This window comes from Bufo gargarizans, chromosome 3 (genome assembly GCF_014858855.1).
Source record: "Bufo gargarizans isolate SCDJY-AF-19 chromosome 3, ASM1485885v1, whole genome shotgun sequence".
Lineage (NCBI taxonomy): Eukaryota > Metazoa > Chordata > Amphibia > Anura > Bufonidae > Bufo > Bufo gargarizans.
In genome coordinates this window covers 292,908,043-292,920,449 of record NC_058082.1, presented here as the reverse complement: position 1 = coordinate 292,920,449, position 12,407 = coordinate 292,908,043, and the positions used below count along the sequence as shown (strand labels likewise).

General features: G+C 41.7%; 1 protein-coding gene across 4 annotated transcripts in view; it reads left to right on the top strand.

The window, feature by feature from the left end:
- VAV1 (vav guanine nucleotide exchange factor 1) overlaps window positions 1-12,407 on the top strand; it is a 75,366-nt gene that overhangs the window by 26,971 nt on the left and 35,988 nt on the right. For all 4 annotated transcript variants that reach the window (XM_044286409.1, XM_044286408.1, XM_044286410.1 and 1 more), the window contains exons 2-7: window positions 1,072-1,188; window positions 7,089-7,147; window positions 7,255-7,320; window positions 10,814-10,934; window positions 11,081-11,173; window positions 11,291-11,359. In XM_044286409.1, coding sequence (XP_044142344.1) covers window positions 1,072-1,188; window positions 7,089-7,147; window positions 7,255-7,320; window positions 10,814-10,934; window positions 11,081-11,173; window positions 11,291-11,359 — 525 coding nt within the window. The remainder of the gene's footprint in view (window positions 1-1,071; window positions 1,189-7,088; window positions 7,148-7,254; window positions 7,321-10,813; window positions 10,935-11,080; window positions 11,174-11,290; window positions 11,360-12,407) is intronic.

Here is a 12,407-nt window from a genome sequence, read left to right as displayed (position 1 = left end):
GAGGGTTAATTGCCTCAGCCCTCAGTAAATATGTAGGTAGAATAAAGATAAGGTTAAAACCACACTGACTATATAGTGTTAAGCGGTGAATCCCATGACTAGTGTTATATTCAGTATATACACAGCCACCCGGTGAGTGCTTAGTACTGCAAATGTGGCTTACTTGCCTTTACTAGACCAATGTCCGATATCCCTGCTGGTGTTCTCGGTAGTTCTGCTGTAATGTTCAGATCTTCGGTTTCCTCTGCGAGTGCGCGCGGTCCCGGGCAGTGACACGTGCGCGCGAGGGAAACAACGCTGGTAATCCTGGGGAGCGATAGTTCCGTCACACTGGGGATGGGTGCCTCCTTGGACCACAAAGCCTCCGATGCGTTTTGGACTAAACAAATTCCTTCCTGAGGATTACTGTATAATTATGTATTATTATGAAAGCGCCTTTTATTCCACAGCGCTGTACATATGATAAGGGGTGCACATACATAATACAGACAATTGCACTAATCATAAACAAGACGAGTTACAAACTGGTACAGAAGGAGATAGGGACTCACGCTCTGTGTGAGAGATGGCTCATGCGTTCTGGACTACAGAAGCGCATGGCATGATCATGATTGATAATACTGTGTGCCTCTGCCTGACCTTTCTGTACAAGAATCATACTGACAGCTTTTTGTTAGTTTGATTCCGTTACAGAAAGGTGACACAGCGGAACACAGCATTATAAATCATAATAATGCCATGTGCTTATGTAGTACAGACCGCACAATCCCTCTCTCACACAGAGCGTGAGTCCCTCAAAGGATACGCTCGTGTGAAAGAGCCCTTAGTTCCTTATCATGACCCTTGGGCCATTTCTATACCCCCTTGCTCGCAATTCAGTTTCTTCTGCAAAGGGGTGTGCTGCATTGGTTTTCACCACCCATTTGCAAAGGAGAAGGAACAAACCAGAGCTGGGTCCACTCCAATTAGGGCCCCATAGCAGCCACATTATCTACCTCTATATACGGTACATGTATGCCCTTAGTTGTGAGATGAGAGTAATGTAATTATATTGTTTTTGATATCTTCCAGTTTCTCTGCTTGAAGAATATCCGCACCTTCCTTTCAATCTGCACTGAAAAATTTGGGATGCGTCGAGCAGACCTATTTGAAGCGTTCGACCTGTTTGATGTCAGAGATTTTGGAAAGGTACATGTATACACTCTGTATGTTTGATCTATGTGGTAGATTTAGTACGTTATCACAGTGTACACTCTCTGAGTGATAATTCACAGGCACATTTCAAAGAAGCCATAACAAAATGAATGCATGGACAGGCCATCAATATTTGGTTGGTGGGGGTCCGACACCCCACACTCCTGCAGACTAGCTGTTCTGCAGTAGCTCTGGCACAGGCAGTTGGTGCTGGAACTACAAAGCTATGTCCATTGTGCAGTGCAGGAGTTTCAAACTCAGCTGAATATATGGGCCCCACAGGACAATGTTTTAGTTGTATTTTTTCAGACATTTTCAGTTCCTATAGAGAAGTCTATGGGAAATGACTGCAAAAAAATCCACATCCAGGACATGCTGTGATCTGAAGAAGAAAAAAAAACACCAAGGAAGAAAAAATAAAATTGGCTAGAAATGCCACTATATAAATGCAGTGTTTGTATGGCAATTTATAATTGTTGTGTTCCCTTAGTATATGTGTGTCAGTTACCTACTGATATTCTATTATTTTTTTTTCCTCATTGGTGATTTATACCGATTTTGCATTTGCTGTAATATAAATCTTCTCTCTATGTATTGACTTATTAGTGAGATGTGGTAAGAGTAAATTTATATAAAGCATGGGGGAAGCCTCTGATGAGAGGGGAGGTGGATTTCAGCAGTTTCTCTTTATATAGTTAGGAGTATAGTGAGGCAGTATAATAGGAGTTAGCAGGCTTGCTGAGATGGGGCCTGACTGCAGCTCTAATGTATGGCTATGTGCTGATGGCTTAAATCTGCCAAAGATTCAAAATCAGAAAACAGGCACATTCAAATAACAACAACAGCATCCCATTGACTTCAATGTTAAAAACTTGACCATATCCATACCTTGTACACAAGGCAGAGTGCTGATTTGAAAAACACTTGATAAGTGGCATGTTACTTCTTAGAAGCATATTTGATGGTGGATTCCATAGAAGTCAATGGGGAGGCAGAAAAACCTTAAAGGGATTCTGTCATCAGATTTAACCCCTCTAACCTAAACATATGCTCATGTCCAGACTAATAAGAAGAATCCTAAGCTGGCCTTATAAAAACTCACTGTGGCTCTATTTGCCCAAAAAACTGTTTTTTATAACCTGTCAATCATTTACTTAAGGTGCCCAAGGGGAGGTCTGTTAATACAGGGTGCCCAGGGCTGCCTTTCCTGTCTTCAGCACCGCCTTCCCTGTCTTCAGCGCCGCCTTCCCTGTCTTCAGCCCCGCCTTCTACAGCTCAGAGCCGCCTCCGCAATCCTCCCCGTCCCTCTGCCAGATCCCGCGCCTGCGCACTAGGCTCAGCCTGATGCGCCTGTGCGGACTCCTGGCAGCGGCTTTGTTGAGCGAAGTCACTGCCAGGAGTCCGCACTGGCGCATCAGGCTGAACCTAGTGCGCAGGCGCGGGATCTGGCAGAGGGAGGGGGAGGATTGCGGAGGCGGTGCTGAAGACAGGGAAGGTGGCGCTGGGCACCCTGTATTAACGGACCTCCCCTTGGGCACCTTAAGTAAGTGATTGACAGGTTATAAAAACCATTTTTTTTTGGGGCAAATAGAGCCACAGTGAGGTTTAATAAGGCCAGCTTAGGATTCTTCTTATTAGTCTGGACATGAGCATATGTTTAGGTTAGAGGGGTTAAGTTGGGCAATAACAGTAAAGTTGGGCCTTCTACTACAGCAGGAATAGGAACACACTAGGATTAAAAAAAAAAAAACTGCTAGGTATCTCTCCTGATTAGGGATAAGCAAACTTGTGTTTTCAAGGTGTACAAGGTTCAGGTTCTCTAAGAATTCCATTATGGATTTCATTACCACAGACCATGGTCTGTGGTAGAGGAATCCATAAAAGACTTCTTAGATAACCCAAACCTTGTACGCCTAACTTGAAAACACAAGTTCGCTTATCCCTACTCCTGATCCTCCCATATATGTGTATGCTCAGCGAAGCATGAATATGTAGTGAACGTGACTCCTCTGGCAGCAACTTATCTTCCTGAGAATAAAAGGATCGGGCGCTGAAATGCAACATATCTCCACTGACATCTGCTGCCAGGGGATAGTCGAGAGGCCCCATACACATTAGATGGTTAGCTGAAATTGGCTGGTTCGGCAAACATAGATCTAAGGCTGCTTTCACACATTCAATGTTTGATGATCCCCAGTCGCCACTCCTGTTCTCCCAGCAGGGCTCTGTTTTTCTGGCTGTGGCAGTAATGCCACATCAACCACACATGACAGCTGCAGCCAATTACTGGTCTCAGTGGTGCACTGAAGAGGCCAGTGATTGGCTGCAGTGGTCATGTGTTGTTGACGTGATGCCACCACAGCAGCCAGTGAGAAATATAGTTCAACAACCTTGATTTTTACCTTTTTAGACCTTCTTTCACCCCGAGACAACCAGCACTAGAGAAGTCTTGCGACCACTTCTCTCTCTACATATTTTATAGTTCCATTTAGCTGATTATTTCTTCAGTGCACAAAGTGACCATGATCTCACACACGTGAATATACTTTATGGGCTGTGTGAACACATAGCGCGGCACAGGCTGCTGTTTCAGTTCCTGTGTGGGTTTCACTCACTTCCTTTTGCAGCTTTACTATTTCAGCAACTGCTGGGAAACTCCAGCTCACAGCGTAAGAGCCCACAAGAGTGGAGGGGCTTGATATAACTTATCAACCATGTATGAGACACGAGCGAGCCTGGTATGGACATGGGGGCCTGTAAGCAGTGTTACCAGCTGCCTATTGGCTTCCTTACAATCAGTCTGGAGATATGAGCACACCTCTGTGTACAGAACTCCACTATTGCCAGGTACCCTGTAAAAAGCGCTAATAAACCAGTAACATATTGCACATTTATTAAGACTGGCATCTTGTGTGCTAGACTTAATTTCTGCCCTGCTGGCATGAGGTGTGCCACAATAATTAAGAGACACACACTTTATAATATTTGTGACATATCTCTGCAGGTCTGTGTACCAGGACTGAAATCTCTGTCAGCAAGGGGTCTGGTGTAGATTTCAAGTGCAATTTACGCCAGTTTCCTGATGTAAAATATAGCAAATGTGGTAGGCCGGCTTAGGCCTGTTCCTGTACCACTAATTCCCACCTGCTTGGCCCACTTTTTGGAAATGCACCAACATTTTAAACCTTTTTGAAGCCACTTTTCTGGCACACAGGGCTGAAAAGAAATATGTAAGCATATCCAATTCAATCAATTATTCTGCAGTGCAGATCCAGAAGAAGGCAAAAACCACTATCAGGCCGAAAACATTATTCCTTACCTTAGGGAAAACTTCCTTACGACTTTAACCCCTTAGTGACCAAGCCTATTTGGGGCTTAATGACCAAGCCAGATTTTGGAAATCTGACATGTGTCACTTTAGCAGAGAATAACTTCGTAAAGGTTTTGCACATCAAACTAAATTCTGACATTGTTTTCTCGTCACATATTGTACTTTACTTAGGTAGCAAAATTTTACCGATTAAAATATGCTTATCTTAATTATTAAAAAACTTTAAAATCTATGAAAATTTAAAAAAATTGGAATATTTTCCTATTTTCAACTGCAATATTTCACATACATACATAAATGCTATTCAATATTTTTATCAGAAATATATTTCCACTTCTTTTATTTGGCTGCACTTTTTTTTTACCATTTTTACATTAATTTTAAAATTGTTGAAGTACATATTTTTTCCTGCAGCAAGCCAAGTTTGCGGAGGCTTATAAGTGTCATAATAATAGAACCCCCCTAAAAGTGACCCCATTTTGAAAACTAGACTCCTTAGGGTATTTATCTATGTGTGTAATGAGTTTTTTAACCCCCTAGTTTTTTTTTAAAGAAATCAATGCTAAGAAGGTGAAAACAATTAAATGTTCATTTTTTACACAAAAGTGACAGATTTTTTTCTACAGAGCACATGAAAATGAACAAGTACATCCCAAAATGTATCACTCCATTTATCCTGTCTTCAGAAATATCCCCATTGTGACCCTAATCTTATGTCTTGACAAACGGCAGGGCCCAAACATAAAGGAGCTTTCAGAACACAAAATTTGCTTGAAAATGTTTTAGGCCCCATTGCACACTTGTAATGGCGTTGGGCTGCCCAAACAATAGAAAGCCCCCATAAATGACCCCATTTTGAAAACGAGACCCCCCTAGGGTATTTATCAAGGGTTGTAATGAGCTTTTAGACCCCCTAGTTTTTTGTAGAAATGAATGTTAAGCAGGCAGGGAAAAAAAACTGAAACATTTTTTACACAAAAGTGTCAATTTAAAGACATTTTTCTTTTACAGAGCACATGTAAATGAAGAAGTACACCCCAAAATGTATCACCCCATTTCTCCTTTCTTCAGAAATATCCCCATTGTGGCCCTAATCTTATGTCTTGACACACGGCATGGCCCAAACATAAAGGAGCACCTGGGGCCTTTCAGATAATAAAGTGAAAATCGTTCAGTCCCCATTGCACACTTGTAATGACATTGAGGGGCCAAAATTATAGAAACCCCCCATAAATGACCACAATTTGAAAACTAGACCCCCTAAGGACTTGTGATTTAAGATGGCAGCCCACATTTGTTCGCGGGCGAACACTGCGAACTGGCCATCACTGGTAATAAGTGGTCAGGTTTGAATATGTCAGATCTTTTTTCAGATATTTTTTTCTCTCTTATTTAACACCTTTTTTTCTAAAGCTCAGAAAACGAATACATATATTGTGAATATATACTGTGAATAAACCAGTAATAGGTTTTAGTTTTCTAAGTAACCCCCCCCCCCCCCCCACTATTCTCAATATAGTAAGGCCTTTTATTTTTATAATAATATAGCATATCCTTATTGAACTTAGGATCTCTACATGCAACTACTAAGCTATTGCATTACCACATAGAGAAGAATGTTTTTTCTTTGCTCTGAAAGCTAACATATATTACTGGTATTCATGATTACTTTATTCACTGCCTTTGAACCTGCTCAACCACTGCTATGTCTGCCTTGTTCACAGGAGCCCAGAACTGTACAGTACTCCATGTGTGGTCTGACTAGTGATTTGTAAAGTGGTAGGACTATGTTCTCATCACGGGCATCTATGATGCAATCCATTATCTTATTGGCCTTAGCAGCAGCTACCTGACACTGGTTGCTACAATTAAGTTTACTGTCAACTAAAATACCCAAGTCCTTTTCCATGTCGGTGTTACCCAATGTTTTATTTTCTATGTAGTCAGTCCCATAACAAATGTATAACTTTACATGTATTGGTGTCATGCCTCATTTGTCATCTCTCTGTCCAAGCCTCCAACATAGGGCCCATACTGACCTCAGGATCTAACTGTTTGTCTAGGACAGGGGAGGAGGGGGGAACAGTTCATCATGCTCTTGAATTTCTGATGTTCAATTATTCACCAGCATGGGCCATCTTGTCTGGTATGTTAAAAAAGAAGTTGCAAACTGAAGGAAGTTCTTTTGCCTAATGGAAAGAACAGGGTTATTGGGGATTTTGCTTTACTAACTAGAGAACCAGAGTAAAGTCTGCCCTTTCTCATTTGCTGTAAACCTGGCAAATGGTGGGTGGCTACACAGTAAACCAGAATGAATAAGAACCACACTTGCTTAACTGTACTGCAGTTCATGAATGGGAGCTGAGTTGCAGCAACCCGGCGTGGCCATGAATGGAGCTGTCTGCTTCTGGGTCCATCCACTGTGTTATTTCCTGCACTGTTGGCTGCTGAGAGCAGCTGATTGGTGGATTGCTGGGTTTCAGACTCCCACCATATTGATGACCTATCATGTTATGTTTTAAACAAATCAACATTCCTGTCTTTTAACTTTGTCTGATTTTAGGTTATTAACACGCTGTCCTTGTTATCCTGGAGTCAAATTGCACAACGTAAAGGTCTTTTGTAAGTACTGAATTTATTTTACTGAAGGTTTTGTGCAAATCTTAAAAAAAATGTCAAATGACACCTGTTATATAATGATTACATGACCTGTGCTGGTTTCTTCTCAGGTCATTCCCTACTGAGGATTATGAAGCAGATGATGACATCTACAGTGGTCTCTCTGACCAAATTGAGTAAGTTAGAACAACCCAGAGCTCAAGTAATTACACCAAAAGCAGTCAAACCTTGATTTACTATAGCTAATATGATATTCAGTTTTCAGTTTTGAGAATTGCACCAAATTTTCCCTTGTTGCCATATGATTTTGTAGGATTTTGCCTTTGTAAATCCTCAAAGTGCACCTAACCTTTTAATAAACTTTACATTAATTAGTAGTACAGGTGTTGTACATGAGGAATAACACTATATCTGGCAACTATATCACTTGTATCTGCCATTTTCTAGCAGTTTTCCCATGTGCATGCTGAATATCTGGTATACAGTTCACCTAGGTCTAGTTTGCCGTTCTCCACTGCACACAGAAAGTGGAGGAGAATCTGCTCCTGGATTATGGAGGACGTTACACAGTACTGACCTGTATGGTTGTGAATAAAGCACTTGGACTGAGATATAAATAACTTCTTCACTTCTCCCACTCCCCCTCCACAGACATATATTGATATGTGTTATAATATACTTCAGTGGAGCTGAGCCATCATTTGGCTAGGATTGGGGGGGACATTTGATGGCATGAGAACTAGACATTTCTCACTGATAGGATATATTACAAAGTTTCTTATGGTCACTTTTACTATTGATTTATGCAAAGCTCTGTGAAAAGTTAGTGACCATTTAAATGATTAAAAGGGTTTTCCACAAGTACAATATTGATGACGTATCCACAGCATAGGTCATCATTATCTGACTGGTGGGGGTCTGACTTCAAGCACCCCCACCGATCAGCTGATTCAAGACGGTGCTTTGGTGAATACTGCAGCCTCTTCCTAGGTTAATCACATCACTTCCATTGGTCACATGGCCTAGGTTCAATTGAATGTTACTGGGCTGCAATACCAAGCACAGTTGCTATACAATTTATAGCACTGTGCTTGGTGTGCTGTGAGGAGGTTGCTTATGAACGGGGTGCCAGGTGAACCCCCACTAATCCCATATTGATGACCTGAGGATAGGTCATTAATATTCTACTCTAGTAAAACCCCTCTACATACTGATGACTTTAGGATCTTCAGGATAGGTCAATAATATCAGATCAGTAGGAGTCTGACTCCCAGTTCTCCTGTCAGTCCACTGTTTTAAGGGGCCAAGGCGCTCAGATGAGTACTGCGGCTTTTCCAATATACCAAGCACAGAGCTATAGATTATATTATTACTTTGTTTGGTATTTCAGCCAAACTCATTTAATTAAAGAACTTTGCAGTGCTCACCCAAGTGCCGTGGCCCAACGGTCCAGCTGATTGGTGGGTGCGCTGAAAGCGAGACTCCTACCAATCTTATATTGATTACTCATCTGGAGGATACACCATCAATATTTAATTCCCTGAAAACCTCTCTAAAAAAATCTTGTAAGTGTGTAACAACTTATCACATATGTAGTTCTCGCATGTCATGCTTCCAGTGTATGCACAGCCTATAATGAGTCAATTGTATACCAAGAGTGTCCTTTAGGCATGTCTGACCATTTTATTCAACTTGTTGCCAAGCGAATACTAGGGCATCTTGTAAAAAGATGTATACCACATGAGGGCTATATGGAATCACAGGTCATTACCACAAAACACGATACAATAGATAAAAATGATACATAAGATAATACTCCAAAAAGTAAGGGATATTTGGCTTGTGGGTGAAATTTCAGAATTAACCTAAAATCTAACCTTTACGGGTGAACTAAATGTGACCACCTCTAAACTTTTGAATGGACATGTCCAACTGTTCAATGTACTTTTTGCAAAACTTGCTGTTCTCTAACAAGGAGCTAAATGGCAAAATTTACAACAGGTGTTTGATCCATGAATTGCACAATACATTTCCTGGTTCAATTAGAAATGTTATTTAAGCAGTCCTCCTCATAATGCTGTTCACATTTTGACATCATGAGACCAAGACGACACCTAACAATTGATCAACAGTACCTCACCATTGCAAAGCTTCAAGCAGGATGTTCTCAGAAGAAAGTGGCCACTGAGCTTAGAGTGTCACAGAGTGTCATCAGCAGGTTTCAGCAGAGAAACAGAGAGACTGGAAGAGTCACAGAAAGGCATAGACGTGGATATCCTTTGGCCACATCCCACACTGATGACCACTTCATTGTGAACAATGCCCTGCAGAATCGGATAATGAATGCTACAAAACTCCAGGCATATTTAAGGGAGTTAGGAGGCATCCAAGTGTCACGTCAGACCATTTAAAACTGTTCACATCAGCATGGCCTGCGTACTAGACAACCTGCAAGGGTACCTGACCACACCACCAGGCACATGCGTCATCATCTTGCATGGGACAGGGAGCATTTACACTGGGCCCCAGTACTGTTCACTGATTTCACTGATGAAAATCGTTTCACACTGAACAGAAATGATGGCTGCCAACAATGTTGGAGACGTCAAGAAGAGCACTATGCATGATCCACTGTTGTCACCAGACGAGCATTTAGAACTGCCCTACACTTTGTGAATGGTACAGTGACAAGCTCATACTACTTGAATAACATCATTAATCCAGTCATTGTGCCTCTGCATGAACAACACAGGCCTAATTTCATCTTCATGGACGACAATGTGCCAGCTCATCGAGGTCGCATCATTAGGGAATGGCTGCTAGAGACTGGGGTACCTCAAATGGAGTGCCCTGCACTTTCTTCAGACCTGAATCCCATTGAAAACCTGCGGGATTAGCTGAGTCGCCATGTAGAGGCTCATAACTCTGTACCCCAGAACCTCAATGACCTGAGGGATGCCCTATAGAAATGCCTATTCTGGTCTGCAAAACGGACAAGAATAGGACATGTTCTATTTTTTTATGGGGTCATGGAACAGAGCAACAGATGCAGACAGCACACAGAGTGCTGTCTGAATTTTTTGTGGCCTCATTGAAGTGAATGGGTCCGCATCGGAGCCACAAAAACTGCAGCTCGGGTGTGGACCCAAACAACGGTCATGTGCATGAGCCCTTGAGAGGTGTAGGATGGGTCTCTCACCAGAAAAACCTGAAAGATAGAGGGGGCTCAGTTATTGTTACTAAATAACAAAAGATAAAAAAAATAAGATTGACACTGGTAAATATAGGCTGACCCCAAAAAGCAAGTCTGGAGCCGAAACAGCTGAGTTTATGACAAATATAAGCTCGTATTTGTTATTATTTCATTGAGGTTGTAGCAAGCAACCTCCGGGTTACATGGCTTGATCTTTTGAAGCCCCTGGGTTGTTACCTTATGTACTATGGGCATCAAGTATTAAGATTTCCCAGCATAAAAATGTCTTTGTTGCCTCTTGCAACCAATCAGAATTCATGGTTTGGTTTTCCAGTGCACCATAGAAACTGAAAGCTTAACTGATTGGTTGCTGTGGGCAAGGAAGACCCAGTATGTTGGCCACACTACAACACAATATACACAAAATATATGATCATAATAAATGTATCACACAAGCATGCTATAATTTCTTACAGTGACACTGGGGAGGAAGATGAAGACCTTTATGATTGTGTTGACATGGATGAAGAGGAAGGCAATGAAATATATGAAGTACTCATGAAGGGCGATGAGCAACCAGCACCACCAAGAGATGGGGTAAAACATATGGCTAGTTGTGTCTGCCTGTACAACAAGACATCTAACAAAATATAGCAGATTAGGCCATAGCTACCTAACAGATACCATGACATGACTGGTTTCACACAAGTCTTCATCATCCATTTTCTGAAAATGTCCCACAGAAAATGACTACAGATGACATGAAAAGGTGCTGCCTCCAGGAGTTGTACCAGACAGAGGAAAAATACACAGACACGCTTGGATCCATCTGCCAGGTAATGATTTACACAGTAGTAGTGAAAGTGGGCTACAAATATGTAGCGTTCAAGCTCAAGACTGGTATCTGTAATGTTCTGTCCCTGAAATGTTGATGGATCATTTCTCTTTTCCAGTATTTTATGAAGCCTCTTCAGAATTTCCTCCGGAGAGATAAAATGAGTGACATATTCATCAATATAGAGGTGACTACATATAATATTGTATTAATGTGTATAATTATTGACCTTTACAGTATAATATCAGCTTCACATAAAATTCACAGGTACATCATGCTGCCTTAGAGGCGTCCACCAGTGATCACGAGTACTGTTATTAGTGGCACAAAGGCTTTAAACAAAAACTCCACAAAAATTTAGCTCCTGCCTTTAGTGCTTGAAATAAACTATTTAAACCTGTAATAGTAGTAAATTAAGGCCATCCGACAGCCATGGATCACTTCCTGCCAGCAGCGACTATTCATGGAACACAAAACAAGGCAAACACAAAGGGGTGGAGGGGATCTAGAGTTGCCAAAGAGGAAGCGACAGCCAACTGGTTGTGCTTACCTCCTTCCCAACCTCACTATGTACATATATGTCAGCAGTGCAGGAAAGGCGAGACGCTCATAAGCTAAGCCCACTCCATACGCAGCAGATGGCAGCTGTGTAATACAGTTGACACCTGCCAATAATGACAGGGAATTGGAGATATCCCAAATCCCATGGTCAGTACCAACAGTGGCATCTGAGATGTTAGCCAGAGGGAGGGTGCTCGCTGGGACCTCCGATCGGCAACCCTGTGGCAACATCACTGGGTGCCGATTGCTTATGAAAGCTCCCAAGCCTGCCATAGTAACTCCCTGTTAACCCTTTCCTGTGGCAGGGCTTAATAGACAGACAGTAAAAATCCCACAGACTGCAATAGTATTGCAGCCTATGACATAAGCAATCGAATGACAGCATGTCAGTCCCCTAAAAATAAATAAAAATATTCAAAAACTGAGTATCTCGTAATTCTACCCTTCTTGATGTTATCACAGATCATTACAGTAAGGATAATTTTGAGAATATTCTCAGGTATAACAGGCCATGCACGAATAAGACCTTGTACGGTATATTCACACACACAGTAGATTGCAGAGGCTGCAGTTCAGTTTTTTTCTGCAGGAAGTGCGAGGATTTCTGTAAGCCCCATTCAGATGAATGATACAGATGCAGACATTTCTGCATCAATTTTGAAGCAGGTGAATTT